Source organism: Mustelus asterias, chromosome 11, assembly GCF_964213995.1.
Source record: "Mustelus asterias chromosome 11, sMusAst1.hap1.1, whole genome shotgun sequence".
Taxonomy (NCBI): domain Eukaryota; kingdom Metazoa; phylum Chordata; class Chondrichthyes; order Carcharhiniformes; family Triakidae; genus Mustelus; species Mustelus asterias.
Window position 1 is genome coordinate 4,728,448 of NC_135811.1, and position 26,003 is coordinate 4,754,450.

The 26,003-nt window shown below is 50.1% G+C and overlaps 1 protein-coding gene across 1 annotated transcript in view; it reads left to right on the top strand.

Annotated features, from left to right (window-relative positions):
• The first annotated feature begins 3,400 nt into the window (after positions 1 to 3,400).
• cpn1 (carboxypeptidase N, polypeptide 1) overlaps positions 3,401 to 26,003 on the top strand; it is a 40,625-nt gene continuing 18,022 nt past the window's right edge. The window contains exons 1-4 of the mRNA XM_078224340.1: positions 3,401 to 3,776; positions 14,905 to 15,101; positions 23,548 to 23,694; positions 24,571 to 24,750. Coding sequence (XP_078080466.1) covers positions 3,557 to 3,776; positions 14,905 to 15,101; positions 23,548 to 23,694; positions 24,571 to 24,750 — 744 coding nt within the window. The 5' untranslated portion in view covers positions 3,401 to 3,556. The remainder of the gene's footprint in view (positions 3,777 to 14,904; positions 15,102 to 23,547; positions 23,695 to 24,570; positions 24,751 to 26,003) is intronic.

Here is a 26,003-nt window from a genome sequence, read left to right on the forward strand (position 1 = left end):
TGATGAGTGAGTGAAAGCAATGGGTTACTCAGTTGTCCTAACAGTCGGTGCTTGCCTCCTCTGGCACATCACCATCTACTCGAGGGAAGTAGAGACAGACAATACATGCCAGAGACACCGGTGAATGAAAAACAAAATCTCTGTGATGACACTTCCCCCGGCCTCCTGCATCAATGGACTGGGAAACCCCAGAAAGTTAGAGCTGCAGAGTAAATTAGATTATGTTTGTAATGGTTTCCGGTCTTGCTGAAATAACGGACAGATAGAAAGGAAGAACTTGCATTTCCATAGCACCTTTCGTGACCCCAGGCTGTCTCAAAGTGCTTTACCATCAATGCAGTAGTTTTGAGTCAGTGTTATAATGTAGGAAATATGGCAGCCAATTTGCACACAGCAAGATCCCATAACCAACAATGAGATAAAATGACCAGGTCATTTGAGAGTAATAAAGGTTAAACATTGCTGTGGATATCTGTGATCATTTTCCTTCTGTTCTTCAAAAAAGTACCTTTATGTCCAGCTGAGAGCAGATGTGGCCAAAGTTTTGCATCTGGTTTGAACACTGGCACTTGTGACAGTGCAGCACTCATTCAGTAATACAGTGGGAATGCCGGCCTGGTTCATGACTCAAGTCTCTGTTGTTGGTCTTGACCTCACACTTTCTGACTCAGAAGCAAGCGAGATGATCGGCTTGGTGGCACAGTGGTTAGCACTGCTGCCTCACAGCGCCAAGGATCTGGGTTCGATTCCCGGCTCGGGTCACTGTCTGTGTGGAGTTTGCACGTTCTCCCTGAGTTTGCATGGGGTTTCCTCCGGTTGCTCCGGTTTCCTCCCGCAGTCCAAAGGTGTGCGGATTGGGTTGATTGGCCCTGATAAATTGACCCTAGTGTCAGGGGGATTGGCAGGGTAAATATATGGAGTTATGGGGATAGGGCCTGGGTGGGTTTGTGGTCGGTGTAGACTCGATGGGCCGAATGGCCTCCTTCTGCACTGTAGGGATTCTATGATTCTCTGATTCATGTCCACTGAGCCACAACAGACTGCCGCTCCAAGCTGCAATGATGAGAAGACAGATTGTTCAAATGATACAGCACATTTGCCAGAATTCTACCGCCCCGCCCATCACAGAGTTGCAGCAGGTGGAGGGTGGACAACGGAAACATCCGTTGACCTCGGACAGAAATTTCCGGTATCTTTCAAGCGAGGCCATAAAATCCTGCCAAATGTCACTGGAGTGCAGCACAACTGGGAGAGCGGGAGCAGTAAGCACACGGGGTAAAGATCATCCCCACAGGCAGTCAGTCAGGAGAGATACTTCTGTCACCCATTCAGGGTGAAGCCCCAGAACTCACGGCCGGGATTTTCCGGCTTTCACGGCCGGCCGCTGCTGCAAGAGGACGGAGAATCCGGCACTCAGCGAAATCCCCATTCACTGCAGCGGGACTGGAGAATCCCACCCCACATCATTGCAACTACAGTTCAGAAATCACCATTGATTGGCAGCAGGCCGAGAAGGGTTCATTCTTCTGTTGTGACGAAGAGTTCAAGCCATCGGACAACTGTTGAACCTTCGGATTGTTAAACATTCACTGCAATGTCACTGCCAGCAGTCGAGAGTCAGAACGTAAACTCAGCTCCACAGCGGAGTAAACAGCACATCAAACAATCACACTCAGACCCTACACAAATCACCCAAACCCCTCGATTAGATTCCAGTCGGTAACTCACTCCCGGGTATCTGTTATTCTCCATATAAATCACCCCAAATCCCTTGAGTAGATTCCAGTCTGTGACACTCCCGTGTATCTGTTATTCTATATATAAACCACCCAAACCCCTCGATTAGAGTCCAGTCTGTAACTCACTCCCGGGTATCTGTTATTCTATATATAAACCACCCAAACCCCTCGATTAGATTCCAGTCTGTAACTCACTCCCGGGTATCTGTTATTCTATATATACCACCCAAACCCCTCGATTAGATTCCAGTCTGTAACTCACTCCCGGGTATCTGTTATTCTATATATAAACCACCCCAAACCCCTCGATTAGATTCCAGTCTGTAACTCACTCCCAGGTATCTGTTGTTCTATATATAAACCACCCAAACCCCTCGATTAGATTCCAGTCTGTAACTCACTCCCAGGTATCTGTTGTTCTATATATAAACAACCCAAAACCCCTCGATTAGATTCCAGTCTGTAACTCACTCCCAGGTATCTGTTGTTCTATATATAAACAACCCAAAACCCCTCGATTAGCTTCCAGTCTGTGACACTCCCGGGTATCTGTTATTCTAGATATAAACCACCCTGAACCCCTCGATTAGATTCCAGTCTGTAACTCCCGCCCGGGTATCTGTTATTCTATATATAAAACTCACCGAACCCCTTGATTTGATTCCAGCCTGTAGCTCACTCCCGGTATCTATATATAAACCACCCCGAACGCCTCGATTAGATTCCAGTCTGTAACTCACTCCCAGGTATCTGTTATTCTACAGATAAACCACCCAAACCTCTCGATTAAATTCCAGTCTGTAACTCACTCCCGGGTATCTGTTATTCTTTATATAAACCACCCTGAACCCCTCGATTAGGTTCCAGTCTGTAACTCATTCCCGGGTATCTGTTATTCTATATATAAACCACCCAAACCCTTCGATTAGATTCCAGTCTGTAACTCACTCCTGTGTATCTGTTATTCTATATAAAAACCACCCCAAACCCCTTAATTAGATTCCAGTCTGTAACTCACTCCTGTGTATCTGTTATTCTATATAAAAACCACCCCAAACCCCTTAATTAGATTCCAGTCTGTAACTCACTCCCGGGTATCTGTTATTCTATATATAAACCACCCTGAACTCCTCGATTAGATTCCAATCTGTAAATCACTCTCAGATATCTGTTATTCTATAGATAAATCATCCAAATCCCACAATTAGATTCCAGTCTGTAACTCACTCCTGTGTATCTGTTATTCTATATAAAAACCACCCCAAACCCCTCGATTAGATTCCAGTCTGGAATTCAACGCCGGGGTGATTAGATTATATACTACTACAGCATTGTACACTCAGACAGACAGCAGTGTACACTCAGACAGACAGACAGCAGTGTACACTCAGACGGACAGACAGCAGTGTACACTCACACAGACAGACAGCAGTGTGCACTCAAACAGACAGCACTGTGCACTCTCAGACAGCAGTGCACTCAGATAGACAGCACTGTGCACTCTCAGACTAGTAAGAGTTTTAACAACACCAGGTTAAAGTCCAACAGGTTTATTTGGTAGCAAATGCCATTAGCTTTCGGAGCGCTGCTCTTTCCTCAGACGTAGTGGATATCCGCTCTCAAACAGGGCACACAGAGACACCTCAGACAGACAGTATTGTGCACTCAGACAGCAATGCACTCTCAGACAGACAGCACTGTCCACTCAGACAGACAGCAGTGCACTCTCAGACAGACAGACAGCCAGCAGCGTGCAGTCTCTCAGGCAGTGTGCAGTCTCTCAGGCAGTGTGCAGTCTCTCAGGCAGCGTGCTCCGTATGGCTGCTCTCTTTACCCTGGCTGTGTTCTCTGTGCTGCTGCCTGGGTTTTTGCCTCTGGAGTTCCGGCATCACCGTTATGATGAGTTGGTGAGAGCGCTGCTGGCGGTACAGCGGGACTGTCCCTTCATCAGCCGCCTCTACAGCATTGGCCGCAGTGCCCAGGGTCGCCACCTCTATGTGCTGGAGCTCAGCGACAACCCCGGCATCCACCAGCTGTGTGAGTACCGGGGGAAAGGGAGAGGGGAGAGCGGCAGCGCAGACTGCCCCCTGCGCCCTGTGCATGTCTGCCCCCTCCCCAGGATCTTCCCCCCAACCCCCTGACTACCCCCTCCCCAAGGTCTGCCTGCCCAGTGTCAGCTCCCCCAGTGTCTGCCCCCCCAACCCCCCCATCCCCCGACTTCCCCACCCCCAGGGTCAGCTCCCCCAGTGTCGGCCCCCTCCTGACTGCCCCTCTCCAGTGTCTGCCCTCTACCCATATCTGTGTGCCCCTAACCCCCTGACTGCTCCCTCCCTAGTGTTTGCCCCGCTCCCAGTGTTTGCACACCCCCTCACCTGCCCCCCATGCCACCCACCCTTCATTTATTTTGTGTGCTTCCCCCCCCCCCCCCCCCACCCAGACCACTGACCCTGTCACTCAGTGCAAAGTGTAGTTACCCACTGCTCGCTCCCACTCCGAGCACTGTGTGACTTTCCCCTCTGTCCCACTGGGATTGCCCCTGTCCACACCCTGCGAGAGGGGCTGATGAACCGGTTGAGAGCAGTGAGGCTGGGAATGTGACCAGTTCCCAGAAACACATTCACCTCCAATTCAGAGCAAACCCTGTCAACTCCAGTGAGTTGGAGTGTCTCGGTATAATTCGCGGGGACACGCAGATGTTCCTCGGTGTGGGTCTAGTTCACTGTTGTTCTCAGGGCTGGTTATGAGAATGAGGGATTCCATCAGGCTGCCTTCAAAACAGGTTTTACTCTCCACATAGCTAATTTCAGCAACAGATTGCAAAATTATTGACATGCTGCCCTGGAGAGATCTAGCTCAAGGGTCAAAAGCAAAATCCAGGAAAAAGAGGAACCATTCAGCCCCTCAAAACTATAGTATAGGAAGAGGAGGAGGCCATACAACCCCTCAAAACCATTGTATAGCAACAGGAGGAGGCCATTCAGCCCCTCAAAACTATAGTATAGGAAGAGGAGGAGGCCATACAACCCCTCAAAACCATTGTATAGCAACAGGAGGAGGCCATTCAGCCCTTCGAACCTAGAGTATGGAAACAGGAGGAGGCCATTCAGCCCCTTGAACCTACAATATAGAAACAGAAGGAGGTCATTTCGGCCTCTCAAGCTGATAGTATAGAAACAGGAGGAGACCATTCAGCCCCTCGAACCTATAGTATAGAAACAGGAGGAGACCATTCAGCCCCTCAAACCGATAGTATAGAAACAGGAGGAGGCCATTCAGCCCCTCGAACCTATAGTATAGAAACAGGAGGAGACCATTCAGCCCCTCAAACCGATAGTATAGAAACAGGAGGAGGCCATTCAGCCCCTCGAACCTATAGTATAGAAACAGGAGGAGGCCATTCAGCCTCTTGAACCTATAGTATAGAAACAAGAGGAGGCCATTCAGCCCCTCGAACCTATAGTATAGAAACAGGAGGAGACCATTCAGCCCCTCAAACCGATAGTATAGAAACAGGAGGAGGCCATTCAGCCCCTCGAACCTATAGTATAGAAACAGGAGGAGGCCATTCAGCCTCTTGAACCTATAGTATAGAAACAGGAGGAGGCCATTCAGCCCCTAAAGCCGCAGTATAGTTTAAAGTTTATTTATTAGTGACACAAGTAGGCTTACATTAATACTATAACGAAGTTACTGTGAAAATCCCCGGGTTGCCACACTCTGGCACCTGTTCGGGTACACTGAGGGAGAATTTAGCACGGGCAATGCACCCTAACCAGCACGTCTTTCAACCCAACAAACCGATAGTATAGAAACAGCAGGAGTTGGAGTTTAGGAGAACAAGAGTTGGAAGGTTGCGAGTGGAAGAGTCCCCTCGAACCAATTGTATAGAAGCAAAGGAGGCCATTCAGCCCCTCTAACCTGTTTTACCATTCCATTAAATCATTGCTGATCTGGATATGAACCTGTATTGATTCTGTAACCCTAAATATTCTTTCTTAATACAATATCTGTCACACTTAGTTTTGCAATTTTCAATTCCCTGCCCCCGCCCCCCCCCCACCACCAGTAGGGGTTCGGGGAGGGGGACTGGAGTTCAGGGAGGGGGTGGAGTTCGGGAACGGGGGTGGAGTTCGGGAAGGGGTGGAGTTCAGGGAGGGGGGCTGTAGTTCGGGGAAGGGGGGCTGGAGTTTGGGGAGGGGGGGCTGGGATTCGGGGAGGGGGACTAGAGTTCAGGGAAGGGGGGCTGGAGTTCAGAGAGGGGGGCTGGAGTTCGGGGAGTGGGGGCTGGAGTTCAGGGAGGGGGGGCTAGAGTTCAGGGAGTGGGGGCGAGAGTTCAGGGAAGGGGGGCTGGAGTTCACGGAGTGGGGGCTGGAGTTCAGGGAAGGAGGGCTGGAGTTCGGGGAAGGGGGGCTGGAGTTTAGGGAGGGGGGGCTGGAGTTCGGGGAGGGGGAGCTGGAGTTCGGGGAAGGGGGGCTGGAGTTTAGGGAGGGGGGGCTGGAGTTCGGGGAGGGGGGGCTGGAGTTCGGGGGGGGAGGGCTGGAGTTCGGGGAAGGGGGGCTGGAGTTCGGGGAAGGGGACAGAGTTCGGGGGGACTGGAGTTCGGGGTGGGGAGCTGGTGTTTGGGGGGGGCTGGAGTTCGGGGTGGGGGCTGGTGTTTGGGGGGGCTGGAGTTCGGGGTGGGGGCTGGTGTTTGGGGGGGTTGGAGGTCGGGATGGTGGGCTGGTGTTTGGGGGGGTTGGAGGTCGGGATGGTGGGCTGGTGTTTGGGGGGGTTGGAGGTCGGGATGGTGGGCTGGTGTTTGGGGGGGCTGGAGGTCGGGGTGAGGGCTGGTGTTTGGGGGGGGGCTGGAGGTCGGGATGGTGGGCTGGTGTTTGGGGGGGCTGGAGTTCGGGATGGTGGGCTGGTGTTTGGGGGAGCTGGAGTTCGGGGTGGGGGCTGATGTTTGGGGGGGCTGGAGGTCGGGATGGTGGGCTGGTGTTTGGGGGGGGCTGGAGTTCGGGGTGGTGGCTGGTGTTTGGGGGGGCTGGAGGTCGGGATGGTGGGCTGGTGTTTGGGGGGGGCTGGAGTTCGTGGTGGGGGCTGGTGTTTGGGGGGGCTGGAGGTCGGGATGGTGGGCTGGTGTTTGGGGGGGGCTGGAGTTCGGGGTGGGGGCTGGTGTTTGGGGGGGCTGGAGGTCGGGATGGTGGGCTGGTGTTTGGGGGGGGCTGGAGTTCTGGGTGGGGGCTGGTGTTTGGGGGGGGTTGGTGGTCGGGATGGTGGGCTGGTGTTTGGGGGGGGCTGGAGTTCGGGGTGGGGGCTGGTGTTTGGGGGGGTTGGTGGTCGGGATGGTGGGCTGGTGTTTGGGGGGGCTGGAGTTCGGGGTGGGGGCTGGTGTTTGGGGGGGGTTGGTGGTCGGGATGGTGGGCTGGTGTTTGGGGGGGCTGGAGTTCGGGGTGGGGGCTGGTGTTTGGGGGGGGCTGGAGGTCGGGGTGAGGGCTAGTGTTTGGGGGGGCTGGAGTTCGGGGTGGGGGCTGGTGTTTGGGGGGGGTTGGAGGTCGGGATGGTGGGCTGGTGTTTGGGGGGGCTGGAGGTCGGGGTGGGGGCTGGTGTTTGGGGGGGCTGGAGTTCGGGGTGAGGGCTGGTGTTTGGGGGGGCTGGAGTTCGGGGTGAGGGCTGGTGTTTGGGGGGGCTGGAGTTCGGGGTGGGGGCTGGTGTTTGGGGGGGCTGGAGTTCGGGGTGGGGGCTGGTGTTTGGGGGGGTTGGAGGTCGGGGTGGGGGCTGGTGTTTGGGGGGGGGGCTGGAGTTCGGGGTGGGGGCTGGTGTTTGGGGGGGGGCTGGAGTTCGGGGTGGGGGCTGGTGTTTGGGGGGGGCTGAGCGCACTTGGTGAGCTCAGTACCAAGACGATACACGTTCCCCGTTCTGATTGGCCCCGGAGTGCAATTTCACACTGGCTAGCCAATGAATAGCCATCCAGGGTGAAACGCATTCTGTGATTGGCTGCCAATCACGCTCCCGGGTCCGGGAGCAGAATCCCAAATTATATTCGGAATCCAGACAAAACCCAAAACAATTTTCTATTTTGGTATCAATGTGAGGATAGGATGTTTCACTCCAGGAAGGATTCCACTGACAAATTAGGGATCTTTTATATAAAACAAACTTTATTTCATAGCACAGTTTAAATATAACTCTCACAAATGGAGCAGCTTAACCATTAACAGTTGAACAATATTTAAAGCAACTTAAATTTCTACCTTATTTCTGTTTCACTTCCACACAGACCTCAGCACCCAGACACATTTGTCAGTGATATTTCAGCCCAGTCGGTTCAGCCTGTCCTGGACCCAGGTCGAAGCTAAAACGTAAAGGCCGTCTGGCCAATCAGCCCACAGAGGGGCCACATAAGGTTGCGTTCAATTGGCCCCTCCGCGGGATAACGTTCCCTCTTCGTTGTCAGTAGGTGGGCTTCTGAGTTTCACCTGTGTTCTGACCAAAAAATTGCGAGAGGGCACGGCAACATGGGAACACACACCCGACACCTTCGCACGCAACCTCCCATGTTCCCGGATCAGGTGTGTGCTCACCCGAGCCACGTAATGCTCTGGCCAATGAGAGAGAGGCTGGGATGAGAAAAGGAGACCAATGGCTGACTAGATTGTCACGGGGTGGCATGATGTCACAGTGGTTAGCACTGCCGCCTCACAGCGCCAGGGACCCGGGTTTGATTCTCGGCTTGGGTCACTGTCTGTGCAGAGTTTGCACCTTCTCCCTGTGTCTGCGTGGGTTTCCTCCGGGTGCTCCGGTTTCCTCCCACAGCCCAAAGGTGTGTGGGTTAGGTTGATTGGCCGTACTAAATTGCCCCTTAGTGTCAAGGGGACTAGCTAGGGTAAATACATGGTGTTATGGGGATAGGGCCTGGGTGAGAGTGTGGCCAGTGCAGACACAATGGGCCAAATGGCCTCCTTCTGCACTGTAGGGATTCTATGATTCTATCTACACCTTGCACTAATTCCAACCGCTTCAACCACATTTAAACCAAGAGATTTTCCCGAATTACTGATTGAATGAAGAGCGGGGTCAAAGCAGTGATGATTTCTAATACCCAAGTCACGGGAGAGATCTGGGCTCACAACATCTGATGATGAACAATGAACAAGACTTTCAAACACAAAGCAGACACAGGGAGGAATGTGGATTGCAGGAAGAGATAGTGAGCACAAAGAATTTATTGAGCTACCTGAAATAGTTGATATGTTTGGGAACAGGAGGCCATTCAGCCCCTCAAGCCTGTTCCCATACTCAATAAGATCATGGCTGATCTGTGACCTAACCCCATACCCCATAATACTTTTGATTAGAGGTTTGTTTTGGATAGATTTTGCCGCTTTAAAAGTAACAGTTGATCCTGCTCCAATTTGTTTGCAGAAGAGTGTTCCAAACTTCTGTCACCCTTTGTGTAAAAGCTTTCCTCACTCCTGAGGGATCTGACTTTAATTTGTAGACTTGGCCCCTTAAACCTTGGCTCCCCAAAGCAGCGGAAATAGTTTCTCCCCATTTACCCTGTCTGGTCCCTTAATACCTTTCAAAAATGTAATCAAACCATCCTCTGAGGCGGCACAGTGGTTAGCACTGCTGCCTCAGAACGCCAGGGACTCAGGTTCAATTCCCACCTTGGGTCAGTGAGCGTGCAGAGTCTGCACGTTCTCCCCGTATCTGCGCGGGTTTCCTCCGGGTGCTCCGGTTTCCTCCCACAGTCTGAAAGACGTGCTGGTTAGGTGGATTGGCCAGGCTAAATTCTCCCTCAGTGTACCCAAACAAGCGCCGGAGTGTGGGAACTAGGGGATTTTCACAGTAACTTCATTGCAATGTTAATGTAAGCCTACTTGTAACACTAATAAATAAACTTTAAACTCTAACCTTCTCAATTCTAAGCAATCCAACCCTTGTTTATGCAGTTTCCCCTCATAATTTAACCCAATATGCCCAAGTATCATCCTGGTAAATCCACACAGCAATCCATCCAAGGCCAGTGTAACTTTCCTAAGGTGTGGAGCCCAGAACTGCTCACACTAACTCCAGGTGTGATCTAACCAGGACTTGGTATAGCTGAAACATGTCCCCTCTGGATCCTGGTCTAGATATAAAGGCAGCATTCCATTAGCTCGTTTAATTATTTCATTCATGTTTATGACATGTTAATGTTCTGTGTACTGATAATACTCCCTTTCTTCCATAGAATCCCTACAATGCATAAGGAGGCCATTCGGCCCATCGAGCCTGCACCGACAACAACCCCACCCAGGCTCTATCCCCGCAACCCTATATATTTACCCTGTTAATCCCCCTGACACTAAGGGGAAATTCAGCATGGCCAGTCAACCTAACCCACACATCTTTGGGCTGTGGGAGGAAACCGGAGCAGCTGGAGGAAACCCATGCAGACACGGGGAGAATGTGCAAACTCCACACAGACAGTGACCCAAGCCGGGAATCGAACCCGGGTCCCTGGTGCTGTGAGGCAGCAGTACTAACCACAGTGTCACCGTGCCACTGTTACTAACTTTTCACCATTTAGAAAGTCCCTATTCTATCTTGTTCAGATTCAAAGCCGTTTGGCTCAGTGCATTCCAGATTCCCACCACCCTCTGAATGAATTTTCTTTTCTCAAATCCCCTCTGAATCCCCTGCCCCTTACCCTAAAACTAGGCCCCCTCGTGACTGACCCCTCAACCCAGGGGAACAGCTGCTCCCTACTCACCCTATCCATACCCCTCATAATCACATACACCTCAATCATGTCCCTTACCGTTACTGAATGCATTGCCTATAGTTTTGTCCAGTCAAGTAATCCATCAATGTCTCTTTGTGATTTGAGGCTACTACACTGATTAGAAAGTGGTCTATCCTTATGCTATTGGTTCATTTTGACTTTTGGCTCCCTATCCCATCGTCTAAGTTGTTAATTCATTCAGAGTAATTGGGGCTGCCGCTTGGATCCCTGTGAAACATCACTAATCAGCTCTTGTGATATAAACAGTGCCTTTCTAATCGAGTCCCTGCGGGGTTGATGAGTGGTCAGTTTGTGTGAGAGGCAGGGACCACACTGATGAATGGAGAGGGGAGTGGGTAACAGCCCTTGTAGACCTGTCTTTAGCTCGTTCTGACTCGCAGATTGAAGCCTTGGACTGATTCACACACGAGGGTGTGTCTGACACTGAGTGGGTGCATTGACCCAGACTGCAGTCCGGATCTGAGTGTCTGCTGTGAGAATCTCCTGCCCCGTTCTACTCCAGTCTATGCTGTGAGTTAGGTGATCTCGGCTGGTGTGTGTGTGTGTGACTGACGCAGCATCTCAATATCCCGGGAAACCCCTGGCTGCAGTTTGTGATGATTGATGGGATTGCGTGCATCTGGAGGGGGCAGCCTTGGGCTCCGATGTGAGGGGTCCTCCCTCGCAGCCTGCCTGAGACGTGACCAACAATCACACAATGAGTTAGCGGAAAACTGCCAGCCACACATTCGACCAAAACAGAGCTTGATCCAGGGTGCAGGCCCCAGAATAGGGGGGACATGATTGAGGTGTATGTGATTATGAGGCAGAGTGAGTAGGGAGCAGCTGTTCCCCTGGGTTGAGGGGTCAATCATGAGGGGACATAGTTTTAGGGTAAGGGGCAGGAGATTCAGAGGGGATTTGAGAAAAGGAGAATAATTGAGTGTGGTGAACCATCGTTGGTTCCCACTGGATAGTACTGAGCCAGGGGCTGGCCAGTACTACAAGGATGTACATATGTTACTGTTGGATTGTACTATTGTTGCTGTTGGGTTAGGGTGGGGTTGTTACACCTGTGTTTGTTACTGTTGTGGCACATCCCAGTCGGGCTCCGCCTCCTGGGAGAGGTATAAGAGTCCCTGCTCTGGCCGGGACCCCTTCAGTCTGGGATAGTGTACATAAGTTCTGATAGCTTCATTAATAGTAAATAAAAGCCTTCATTTACTGAAGCCTCGAGCCTCGTGTCTAAATTGATGTGCATCATTGAGGGTGTTGGGAATCTGACTGGGAAGATAGTGGAGGCCGGAAACCTTACAACCTTTAACAAGTATTTTAATGAGCACTTCAAACATCAGAACATTCGAGGATATGGGACAAGTGCAGGAAAATGGGATTAGTGCAACTTTAGTGGTGGTTATTGTCGGTGCAGACTCCAACGGGCCGAAGGGCCTTTTCTGCATCGTGTGATTCTCCAAAATGCTCCTGTGTGTTTGTGATTGGGGAGCACTATAGTGTAACCAGGAGAATGGCAATCAATGGCGGGAGGGGCGGGAGACGTCCTAACCTCGGAATGCTGAATCCCAATTGAGAGATAGATTCTTGATCAATAAGGGGATCAAGGGTTATGGGGAGAAGGCAGGAGAATGGGGATGAGAATCATATCAGCCATGATTGAATGGCGGAGCAGACTCGATGGGCCGAGTGGCCTAATTCTGCTCCTATTTATATCTTATTATGCCCAGGTACCCAGCCAACTCGAGCAGTGGACCCCAGGGATCTAACGCCATTCTGTAAAGGCCGGCACCACTCTGGGTGGTGCTGTTACACACTGCGAGGTCAGAGACTGACCTGTGTCTTCTATTTGAACACAGGACATTCCTGCCCCTTCTGTTCGGTGTCTGGCCTGCCACCCTCAGACTCCAGGCTGCCTCCAGCCGCACTGATCTCTCACTCGATCCCGCAGCCTCCTGCTCCAGAATCCTGCAGTGAGGTCTTTGTGTGCCTCATGAATGGGACTCAGTGTCTGCGAATGAATCTGGTGGTGTCTGACAGACTGCACAGATTGGCAGCAAACCAAAGCTACACAAAGCCCCTACCTGTCTGTGTCTCCACACCGCCCCCCCCCCCCCCTGACTGCTCCCCTTCTATTGGGAATTGAGTAGACAGTCACTGAGGTCAGGGATGCTCACAGAAACTCTTTTTAACATCTGCTGGAGGAACAGTAACACGAGACCATAAAGTGTTGAATTAGGAGGCCATTCAGCCCCTCGATCCAGCTCCACGCTCCGAAAGATCATGGCTGATCATCTACCCTAACTCCAGCCTCCTGCATTATCCCAGCATCCCTTTAATTCCCTTAGTATCCAAGCATCTATGGTTCAATGTCTTGAATATCTTCCATGACGGGGCATCCACAACCCTCTGGGGGGGAGAATTCCAAAGATTCCCGACCCTTTCTTCTCATCTCAGTCCAGAATGTCTGTCTCTCTTTTTCTGGGATTAAAAATAGAGGATGCTGGAAATACACAGCCGATCTTGCAGCATCTGTGGAGAGCAACGGCGTGACCTGGAGGCAGGCTGGACTAGTAACCCAGAGACCCAGTGTAATGCTCTGGAGACCCAGGTTCAAATCCCACCACGGCGGATGGTGAAATTTGAATTCAATAAAAATAATATCTGGAATTAAGAGTCTACTGATGACCATGAAACCATTGTCGATTGTCAGGATAAACCGATCTGGTTCAGTAATGTCCTCCAGGGAAGGAAATCTGCCGTCCTTACCCGGTCTGGCCTACATGTGACTCCAGAGCCACAGCAATGTGGTCGACTGTCAGCTGCCCTCTAAAATGGCCGAGCAAACCACTCAGTTCAAGGGCAACTAGGGATGGGCAACAAATACTGGCCACATCCCATGAAAGGGTAATGGATGAAAGCCAACCGCATTAAAAGATCCACCCCAGGACTTTGTCCTTGTTGTTTGTTTATGTTTTAGGTCCTCCAGCCCTTACCCCTCTCACCCCATCAACCACCTCCCCTTCATCTGCCACCCCTTCCCCCCCCCCCCCCCCCCCCCCCCTTCCCCCCACCACCATGTCACCATACTGGTTAATTAGGCCTTAGCTGAAGTATTGTGTTCAATTCTTATTATAGGCAGGATGTGAGTGACTTATGGAGGTGCAGATTTACCAGAATGTTCCGAGGGAGGAGGGACTTTGGTTAATGTGGAGAGACTGGAGAAGTGGGGATTGTTTTAAAGTTTAAAAGTTTAAGTTTATTTATTAGTGTCACAAGTAGGCTTACATTAACACTGCAATGAAGTTACTGCGAAAATCCCATAGTTGCCACAGTCCGGCGCCTGTTCGGATACACTGAGGGAGAATTTAGCACGGCCAATGCACCTAACCAGCACGTCTTTAGATTGTGGGAGGAAACCGGAGCACCCGGAGGAAACCCACGCAGACACAGGGAGAATGTGCAGACTCCACACAGGCAGTGACCCAAGCCGGGAATTGAATCTGGGTCCCCTGGCGCTGTGAGGCAGCAGTGCTAACCACTGTGCCACCTTAGAGCAGAGAAGGTTAAAGAGAGATTGAGATGTTTGAAATCAGGCGGAGTTTTGACAGAGTAAGTGAGGAGAGACAGTTTCTGGTGATAGGAGGGTCAGTAACCAAGATCAGGGTTGGAAATCTCCGGCCGTTCATGCCGGCGGGATTCTCCAGTCCCGCCGACAGCGCACCCCCACCCGCAGGTTTCCTGCTGGCATGGGGTGACGTCAATGGGAATTTGCATTGACAGCAGCGGGAGCAGAGAATCCCATCACCAGCAAACAAGGCGCCACCTCCTGCCGACGGGAAACGTGCGGCTGGAAAAGCGGAGAATCTCGCCCCAGATTCCAGAAAATGAACAAAAGAGTCAGAGGGGAAGATGAGTTGTTTTTTAAACGCAGCGAGTTGTTGTGATCGGGAAGGCGCTGCCTGAAAAGGCGGTGGAAGCAGATTCAATCTGAACTTTCAAAAAGTTGTTAGGTTGATTGGCCGTGCTAAATTGCCCCTTTGTGTCCTGGGATGTGTAGGTCAGAGGGATTAGCCAGTAAATGCATGGGGTTACAAGGATGGAGCCTGGATGGGGTTGTGGTCAGTGCAGACTCGATGGGCCGAATGGCCTCCTTCTGCACTGTAGGGATTCTATGATTCTATGAATTGAAAAGAAAGCTGCTGCAGGCTGTGGGGACAGGACGGAGAGCAGGGAAGCTGATTGGATAACTCTTTCAAAGAGCCAACACGCACAGTGGCTCTCCTGGAACCACTGTGCCACCATGTGGTGTACTGTAGGATTCTCTGGGAGAAGGGGGAAGGTTGGCACTGAGCTAACAGGGCAGTGTTGGTGCTGACCGTGTGTAACTTGTTGTGTTTGCAGTGGAGCCAGAGTTTAAGTATGTTGGCAACATGCATGGTAACGAGGTGCTGGGACGTGAGCTGCTGATCCAGTTGGCACAGTATCTGTGTGAGGAATACAACCTCAGGAACCCGCGTATCACCCACCTGATCCACCAGACCCGCATACACATCCTACCCTCCATGAACCCGGATGGTTATGAGGTGGCAGCTAATCAGGTAATTGTTTACGTACAGGCACACAAATTAGGGACAGGAAGAGGCCACTGGGAGGCGATGGCCTAGTGGGATTATCATCAGACTATTAATCCAGAAACTCAGCTAATGCTCTGGGGACCCGGGTTCGAATCCCGCTACGGCAGATGGGGGAATTTGAATGCAATTTTTTAAAATCTGGAATTAAGAATCTACTGATGACCATGAAACCATTGTCGATTGTTGGAAAAACCCATCCGGTTCACTAATGTCCTTTGGAATCATAGAATCCCTACTGTACAGAAGGAGGCCATTCAACCCATCAAGTCTGTACCGGCCACAATCCCACTCAGGCCCTATTCCCGTAATCCCACGCATTTACCCTGCTAGTCCCCCTGACACTAAGGGTCACTTTAGCATGGCCAATCCACCTAACCTGGACTGTGGGAGGAAACCGGAGCAAACCCACGCAGACACGGGGAGAATGTGTAAACTCCACACAGACAGTGACCCAAGCCAGGAATCGAACCCGGGTCCCTGGCGCTGTGAGGCAGCAGTGCTAACCACTGTGCCACCATGCCACCCCATGGAAATCTGCCGTCCTTATCTGGTCTGGCCTACATGTGACTCCAGAGCCACAGCAATGTGGTTAGACTCTCAACTGCCTTCAAATCAAGGGCAACTAGGGACACCCATATCCCATGAATGAATAAAAGAAAACTCAGCCCCTCGAGCCTGCTCCACCATTCAGTAAGGTGAACCACGACTGGTCAACCATTTCAGTTAACAGGCCAGGAGACGCTGAAGATCTAAAGATGCAAGATTCAGACTAAGCATGTTCATTCTCCATAGCTCGGTTTCCTTGTCCCAGGTCACTAACATGAAGCCAGAGATTGTGGCAGAGGCGAGGTTTGATCAGGAATAGTCAGCATGGTTTTGTCAGAGGGAGGTCGTGCTTAACAAATTTGATTGCATTTTTTGTGCATGTAACCAAGTGTGTGGATGAGGGTAGTGCGGTTGATGTAGTTTACTTGGATTTCAGCAAAGCCTTTGACAAAGTCCCACATGGGAGACTTATTTAGAAGGCAAATGCACAAGGGATACAGGGTGATCTGATAAGGTAGATTCAGAATCGTCTTAATGGTAGGAGACAGAGGGTAGTGACCAGTGGCGTACCACAGGGATCCGTGCTGGGCCCCCTATTGTTTGTCATTTATATAAATGACATAGGTGACATTGTGAGGGGGGTAGGATCAATAAGTTTGCCAATGACACAAAGATTGGCCGGGTGGTTAACAGTGAGGTTGAGCGTCTTGGGTTACAGGAAGATATAGACGAGATGGTCAAATGGGCGGATAAGCGGCAGATGGAATTTAACCCTGAAAAGTGTGAGGTGATACACTTTGGGAGAAGTAATTTGACAAGGAAGTATACAGTGAAAGGTCTGACACTGGGAAGTTCCGAAGAACAAAGGGACATTGGCGTGTTTGTCCATAGATCTCTGAAGGCGGAAAGGCAGGTTAATAGGGTGGTGAAAAAGGCATATGGCACACTCGCCTTTATCAATCAGGGTATAGATTACAAAAGCAGAGAGGTCATGATGGAGTTGTATAGAACTTTGGTGAGGCCACAGCTGGAGTACTGTGTGCAGTTCTGGTCACCACATTGTAGGAAGGATGTGATTGCACTGGAGGGAGTGCAGAGGAGATTCACCAGGATGCTGCCTGGGATGGAATGTTTAAGTTATAAAGAGAAGTTGGATAGGCTTCGGTTGTTTTCATTGGAGCAGAGAAGACTGAGGGGCGACCTGATTGAGGTGTACGAGATTATGAGGGGCATGGACAGAGTGGATAAGGAGCAACTGTTCCCCTTAGTTGAAGGGTCAGTCACGAGGGGACACAAGTTAAAAGTGAGGGGTGGGAGGTTTAAGGGGGATTTAAGGAAAATCCTTTTTACCCAGAGGGTGATGAACAAACAAAGAACAAAGAACAATACAGCACAGGAACAGGCCCTTCGGCCCTCCAAGCCCGCGCCGCTCCCTGGTCCAAACTAGACCATTCTTTTGTATCCCTCCATTCCCACTCCATTCATGTGGCTATCTAGATAAGTCTTAAACGTTCCCAGTGTGTCCGCCTCCACCACCTTGCCCGGCAGCGCATTCCAGGCCCCCACCACCCTCTGTGTAAAATACGTCCTTCTGATATCCGTGTTAAACCTTCCCCCCCCTCACCTTGAACCTATGACCCCTCGTGAACGTCACCACCGACCTGGGAAAAAGCTTCCCACCGTTCACCCTATCTATGCCTTTCATAATTTTATACACCTCTATTAGGTCACCCCCTCATCCTCCATCTTTCCAGTGAGAACAACCCCAGTTTACCCAATCTCTCCTCATAACTAAGCCCTTCCATACCAGGCAACATCCTGGTAAACCTCCTCTGCACTCTCTCTAAAGCCTCCACGTCCTTCTGGTAGTGTGGCGACCAGAACTGGACGCAGTATTCCAAATGCGGCCGAATCAACGTTCTATACAACTGCAACATCAGACCCCAACTTTTATACTCTATGCCCCGTGCTATAAAGGCAAGCATGCCATATGCCTTATTCACCACCTTCTCCACCTGTAACGTCACCTTCAAGGAGGGTCTGGAATGTGCTGCCTGGGAGGGTGGTGGAGGTGGGATGGCTCACATCCTTTAAAAAGTACCCGGATGAGTACTTGGCGCGTCATAACACTCAAGGCTATGGGCCAAGTGCTGGCAAGTGGGATTAGGTGGGCAGGTCAGGGTCTTCCATGCATCGGTGCAGCCTCGATGGGCCAAAGGACCTCTTCTGCACTGTAGTATTCTGTGATTCTGTGAAATGGCTTGAGGGGTGCCAGTCTGCATCAAGTATGACTAATCAGGAATCTCTCCCCCGACTGCCTGTTATAGGCGCGTAAGATGTATTTGCAGGATATTGCTTGACCTGTTTATCGATATTTTGAGTGCTCCCTCTGTCACTGATCTGCCGAGTAACAGCAGGATCAAGAATTTAACAAGGAATGATAGAATTTGATCTGTCCAACAACACGTAAAAACCTGCCTCGCGACAGCAGTAGCCGGCACTCAAATGAGATGATGAGATGTGACTTTTCCCAGTAATGTGATTAGCAGACATCCAGATAGAATCAGATATGAACTGCTGTAACTCCTTCTTGAAATCACACAATGTTTTGGCCTCAACTGTTTTCTGTGCTAGAGAATTCTACAAATTACCACTCTCTGGGTGAAGAAATTTCTCCTCATCTCTGTCCTGAACAGTTTACCCTGTATCCTCAGATACCCTGTATCGGGACCCCCCACCATCGGGAACATCCTTCCTATCTAATCCTGTTAGAGTTTTATACATCTCTATGAGATTCCCTAATTGTTCTAAACTCCAGTGAATATAATCCTAACCAACTCAATCTCTCCTCATACATCAGTCTACTTACCATTACCATCTCCAGCTCCTGCTAAATACCAAGTAAACAGCCTCATGTGAATCAGAACCCATTGCACCGTCAACTCTGTAACTAATCCTGCACTGAGGCTACTGAACTCCACAAAGCACTGAGACACCCTGCCCCATATCTACCTCTTCCCCAAATCCATGGCACTGTACCCAACCTCACTGGAAACACTCAAAAAGTCCTGTCAGTTACTCCAGGTCCCGAATCAGCCAGACACAGGTCATTAGTTGTTCTAATAAATAGAAATAAATTTTGTCTGTTCATTGATAAACTCATTCTACCCTGACCAATCAAACGCTCCCAGGACGGGTACAGCACGGGGTTAGATAAAGAGTAAAGCTCCCTCTACACTGTCCCCATCAAACACTCCCAGGACAGGGACAGCACGGGGTTAGATATAGAGTAAAGCTCCCTCTACACTGTCCCCCATCAAACACTCCCAGGACAGGTACAGCACGGGGTTAGATACAGAGTAAAGCTCCCTCTACACTGTCCCCATCAAACACTCCCAGGACAGGTACAGCACGGGGTTAGATACAGAGTAAAGCTCCCTCTACACTGTCCCCATCAAACACTCCCAGGACAGGTACAGCACGGGGTTAGATATAGAGTAAAGCTCCCTCTACACTGTCCCCCATCAAACACTCCCAGGACAGGTACAGCACGGGGTTAGATACAGAGTAAAGCTCCCTCTACACTGTCCCCCATCAAACACTCCCAGGACAGGTACAGCACGGGGTTAGATATAGAGTAAAGCTCCCTCTACACTGTCCCCCATCAAACACTCCCAGGACAGGTACAGCACGGGGTTAGATACAGAGTAAAGCTCCCTCTACACTGTCCCCATCAAACACTCCCAGGACAGGTACAGCACGGGGTTAGATACAGAGTAAAGCTCCCTCTACACTGTCCCCATCAAACACTCCCAGGACAGGTACAGCACGGGGTTAGATACAGAGTAAAGCTCCTTCTTGAGAGGTCCTAACCTCTCCAACCAAAGTTCCTCATCTTTTTAAGATAGCTATGGAGAATGATAGGTCTGGCCCAAAAGTTAAAATTCTAAATTAGGGCAAGGTCAATTTTGATGGTATCAGGCAGGAACTTTCAAAAGTTAATTGGGGGAGTCTGGGGGAAGGCAAAGGGACGTCTGGTAAGTGGCATGCTTTCAAAAGTGTGTTAACCAGGGTTCAGGGTAAACACATTCCTCTTCGAGTGAAAGGCAAGGCTGGCAGAAGTTGGGAATCCTGGATGACTCGGGATATCGAGGCCCTGGTCGAGAAGAAGAAAGAAGCATATGACATGCATAGGCAGCTGGGATCAAGTGAATCCCTTGAAGAGTGTAGGGGGTGTAGGAGTAGAGTTAAGAGAAAAATCAGGAGGGCAAAAAGGGGACACGAGATTGTTTTGGCAGATAAGGCAAAGGAGAATCCAAAGAGCTTCTACAAATACATAAAGGGCAAAAGAGTAACAAGGGAGAGAGTAGGGCCCCTTAAGGATCAACGAGATCACCTATGTGCGGATCCACAAGAGATGGGCGAGATCCTAAATGAATATTTCTCATCAGTATTTACTGTTGAGAAAAGCGTGGATGTTAGGGAACTTGGGGAAATAAATAGTGATGTCTTGAGGAGTGTACATATTACAGAGAAGGAGGTGCTGGAAGTCTGAAAGCGCATCAAGGTAGATAAATCCCTGGGACCTGATGACGTGTATCCCAGGACATTGTGGGAAGCTAGGGAGGAAATTGCGGGTCCCCTAGCCGAGATATTTGATTCATCGTTCATCACAGGTGAGGTGCCTGAAGATTGGAGAGTGGCAAATGTTGTGCCTTTGTTTAAAAAGGGCTGCAGGGAAAAGCCTGGGAACTACAGGCCAGTGAGCCTCACATCTGTGGTGGGTAAGTTGTTGGAAGGTATTTTGAGAGACAGGATCTACAGGCATTTAGAGACGCAAAGACTGATTAGGGACAGTCAACATGGCTTTGTGAGTGGAAAATCATGTCTCACAAATTTGATTGAGTTTTTTGAAGGGGTAACCAAGAAAGTAGATGAGGGCAGTGCAGTTGATGTTGTCTACATGGACTTTAGCAAGGCCTTTGACAAGGTATTGCATGGTGGGTTGTTGTATAAGGTTAAATCTCACGGGATCTAGGGTGAGGTATCTAAATGGATACAAAAGTGGCTTCTTGACAGAAGCCAGAGGGTGGTTGTAGAGAATTGTTTTTCAAACTGGAGGCCTGTGACCAGCAGTGTGCCTCAGGGCTCAGTGCTGCATCCACTGTTATTTGTCATTTATATTAATGATTTGGATGAGAATATAGGAGGCATAGTTAGTAAGTTTGCAGATGACACTAAGATTGGTGGTACAGTGGACAGTGACGAAAGTTATCTCCAATTGCAACAGGATCTTGATCAATTGGGCCAGTGGGCTGACGAATGGTAGATGGAGTTTAATTGAGACAAATGCGAGGTGATGCATTTTGGTAGATTGAACCAGGGCAGGACTTACTCAGTTAATGGTAGGGCACTGGGGAGAGTTACAGAACAAAGAGATCTAGGGGTACATGTTCATAGCTCCTTGAAAGTGGAGTCACAGGTGGACAGAGTGGTGAAGAAGGCACTCGGCATGCTTGGTTTCATCGTTCAGAACATTGAATTCAGGAGTTGGAATGTCTTGTTGAAGTTGTACAAGACATTGATAAGGCCACACTTGAAATACTGTGTACAATTCTGGTCACCCCTATTATAGAAAGGATATTATTAAACTAGAAAGGGTGCAGAAAAGATTTACTAGGATGCTACCGGGACTTGATGGGTTGAATTATAAGGAGAGGCTGGATAGACTGGGACTTTTTTCTCTGGAGCGTAGGAGGCTGAGGGATGATCTTATAGAGGTCTGTAAAATAATGAGAGGCACAGATCAGCTAGATAGTCAATATCTTTTCCCAAAGGAAGGGGAGTCTAAAACTAGAGGGTATAGGTTTAAGGTGAGAGGGGAGAGATACAAAAGGGTCCAGAGGGGCAATTTTTCACACAGAGGGTGGTGAGTGTCTGGAACAAGCTGCCAGAGGTAGTAGTAGAGGCGGGTACAATTTTGTCTTTTAAAAAGCATTTAGACAGTTACATGGGTACGATGGGTATAAAGGGATATGGGCCAAATGCGGGCAATTGGGATTAGCTTAGGGGTTTAAACAAAAAGGGCGGCATGGACAAGTTGGGCCAAAGGGCCTGTTTCCATGCTGTAAACCTCTATGACTCTATGACTCTATCCCTGGGACCATTCTGGTGAATCTTTTCTGCACTCTCTCCAATGGGCTCACATCCTTCCTGAAGTATGGTGTCTACATTCCAGCTGAGGCCAAACTAGTTTCTTTGACAAGTTTAGCATAACCTCCTTACTCTTGTACCCAATGCCCCTATTAATAAAACCTCGGATACTATAAGCTTTATTAACTGCTCTCTCCACCTGCCCTGCCACATTCAATGATCTGTGCGCTTAGACACCCAGATCCCTCTGCTCCTGCACCCCTTTTAGAATTGTGTCCTTTATTTTAGATTGTCTTTCTGTGTTCTTCCGACCAGCAATGCACATTTCTCCACATTGAACTTCATCTGCCACCGGTCTGCCCAGAACATTCTGGCCGCTGTATTTAAAAAAACAATCACCCTCATTTCCCACTCCAGGGTTTTCTGCCTATTATTTTTATGTCCGTTGGCACCAACCCTCCAAGATTGGAGACAATTTCTCCCAATCGATTCCATCAAAATTCTCCCTCATTTTGAACGCCGATTACATTCTGTTCTGGATTGAAGAGCCCTGGTTGCTGCAATCAGCTGCTATCTCTCAGAGCAGGCACAAAGCTGAGGCCCCCTCTGCGCTCTCAGGTCAGATCCCCCCTCTGCGCTCTCAGGTCAGATCCCCCTGCTCCATTTCAAAGAAATCCCAGTGCCCTGAGCCAATATCTATCCCCAATCAACAGCTCAGAAAAGGTTCATCTGTTGCCGTTGGTGGGAGCTTGCTGTGCACAAATTGGCTCCCACATTTCCTCCATCCCACAGCGATTATGCTTTAAAAAGAACATAGAATCATAGAAACCCTACAGTGCAGAAAGAGGCCATTCGGCCCATCGAGTCTGCACCGACTCTCGGACAAAATATTTTATTATATAGGCCCACCCCTCTGCTCTATCCCCACGCATTTACCCCGACAATCCATGTAACGTACACATCTTTAGACATGAAGAGGCAATTTAGCACGGCCAATCCACCTAACCCGCACATCTTTCGGACTGTGGGAGGAAACCGGAGCACCCGGAGGAAACCCACGCAGAGACGGGGAGAACGTGCAGAACAGACAGTGACCCAAGGCTGGAATCGAACCCGGGTCCCTGGTGCTGTGAGGCAGCAGTGCTAACCACTGTTCTGAGTTTGGTTTGGAGATGGGGAGTGCATTTGAGTTTGTCACAGCTTTGACAAAGAGTCGTCTGTTCTCGAAACGTCAGCTCTTTTCTCTCCTTACAGATGCTGCCAGACCCGCTGAGATTTTCCAGCGTTGTCTCTTTTGGTTTCAGATTCCAGCATCCGCAGTAATTTGCTTTTATCCAGTGCTAATCACTGTGCCACCGTGCCGCCCGATATGATTACATGACTGGCTGCAATTTCCTGTGCCCTCAGGTCATCAAATACATGACAGAACTTAGCATCTCTCCCAACTCCTCATCCCTGGCGTCATTCCAGAAAATCTCCTTCTCTGCACCACGGAGAAGATTAAAGCGGAGATGTTGGTGGAGCAGGAGCCTGTGTAGATCAGTGAGCAGGGTGGGGGAGAGAGGGTGTGGGAGGGAGAAGGGAGGGGGTGGGAGGGGTGGGGGGGGGGGGGAACCATGTTCAGTTTAAGTTGCTGTATTCCAGCACAAAGACACTTGCTTTCTTCCCCCCTCTCTGTTTCTGGCTGCTCTTTCTACGTTTCACTCGGCAGGGCTCGGAGGCGAACACCTATCTGACGGGCCGTGCCAACGCCCGGGGGGTGGATCTGAACCGTAACTTTCCTGACCTTCACCTGACCCTCCAGAAGCAGCAGCGACGGAACCACCACGTCTCGCTGGCTCCCAACTGGCAGCAACAGGTCAGCTGGACAGAGCATCAGGCCACAGTTCATGCTGACCGACGGACATGTGAGGCTGGAGCGCACCCTCCGCCCCCCCCCTCGCCCCCCCCCAGCAACCCTGGGCTGTACCTGGGCCAAGGGGGTGGGAGAGGGGAGTGCGTGAGGGTTGGGGAGGGAGAAGTGGAGTGCATTAGAGTTGGAACGGGGCGAGGGAAGGGGGAATATGTTGCGGAGGGGTGGGGGGTAGCATGCGTTAGAGTTGGGGAGGGAGGAGAGTGTTGGGCGGGGTTTAATTTGATTTGATTTATTATTGTCACATGTATTAGTATACAGTGAAAAGTATTGTTTCTTGCGCGCTGTACAGACAAAGCATACCGTTCATAGAGAAGGAAAGGAGAGAGTGCAGAATGTAGTGTTACAGTCATAGCTAGGGTGTAGAGAAAGATCAACTTAATGCGAGGTAGGTCCATTCAAAAGTCTGACAGCAGCAGGGAAGAAGCTGTTCTTGAGTCGGTTGGTACGTGACCTCAGACTTTTGTATCTTTTTCCTGATGGAAGAAGGTGGAAGAGAGAATGTCCGGGGTGCGTGGGGTCCTTAATCATGCTGGCTGCTTCGCCGAGGCAGCGGGAAGTGTCGACAGAGTCAATGGATGGGAGGCTGGTTTGTGTGATTGCTTTAATAAGTCCATGGAATCAGAATCCCTGTGTTAGGGTTTGGGGGAGGGGGGGACGGCAGGGTGGGGCAGGGTAGGGGGGGGGTTGGTGGTGGGGAGTGGGGGTGTGCTAGGGTTTAGGAGGGGGGGTTGGGGTAAGGTTTGGGAAGGGGGAGGGGAGGGGGTTAGTGTTGGGGGGAGGGGCCTGTGACCTCACGTTCACTTGATTCATTGCCCTCAGACTGAACAGGAAACCTACGCTGTGATTCGCTGGCTGCAGAGTTATAACTTTGTCCTATCGGCCAATCTGCACGGAGGGGCTGTGGTGGCGAATTATCCGTTTGACAAGGCCCAGGAGCCCAGCCGCGGCCCACACAGATCAACCGCCTCCGTCACACCCGACCACAAACTCTTCCAGGAGGTACAAAAATAAACAGATTTGCATTGCTGTGGCGCCTTTCACATCGCCAGGCCTTCCCAAGTGACAATGAAGTATTTGGAAGTGTAGTTACCGTTAAAACGAAGGAAAGGTGGCAACTAGTTAGCGCACAGTAAGATCCCACAAATAGCAGTGTGTAATGACCAGGTTTAACACTCGTTATCTGTGGGGTATATCAGCCGAAACAGCAGGGAACTCTCTCCTGCTGTTCTTCAAAATACAGGAATGGCATCTTTTACATCGACCCCGAGGGCAGACTGGAGCACCAACCTGGAATATAAACCAGGAAATATCGCAAGGCAGAACTTGTATGGTTCATATACACCCTGAGGTACAGACTGGAATCTAATCGAGGGATTCGGGGTGGTTTATATATAGAATAACAGATACCCGGGAGTGAGTTACAGACTGGAATCTAATCGAGGGATTCGGGGTGGTTTATATATAGAATAACAGATACCCGGGAGTGAGTTACAGACTGGAATCTAACCGAGGGGTTTGGGGTGGTTTATATATAGAATAACAGATACCCGGGAGTGAGTTACAGACTGGAATCTAATCGAGGGATTCGGGGTGGTTTATATATAGAATAACAGATACCCGGGAGTGAGTTACAGACTGGAATCTAACCGAGGGGTTTGGGGTGGTTTATATATAGAATAACAGATACCGGGAGTGAGTTACAGACTGGAATCTAATCGAGGGATTCGGGGTGGTTTATATATAGAATAACAGATACCCGGGAGTGAGTTACAGACTGGAATCTAACCGAGGGGTTTGGGGTGGTTTATATATAGAATAACAGATACCGGGAGTGAGTTACAGTCTGGAATCGAATCGAGGGGTTCGGGGAGGTTTATATATAGAATAACAGATACCCGGGAGTGAGTTACAGACTGGAATCTAATCGAGGGGTTCAGGGTGGTTTATATATAGAATAACAGATACCGGGAGTGAGTTACAGACTGGAATCTAATCGAGGGGTTTGGGGTGGTTTATATATAGAATAACAGATACCCGGGAGTGAGTTACAGACTGGAATCTAACCGAGGGGTTTGGGGTGGTTTATATATAGAATAACAGATACCGGGAGTGAGTTACAGTCTGGAATCGAATCGAGGGGTTCGGGGAGGTTTATATATAGAATAACAGATACCCGGGAGTGAGTTACAGACTGGAATCTAATCGAGGGGTTCAGGGTGGTTTATATATAGAATAACAGATACCGGGAGTGA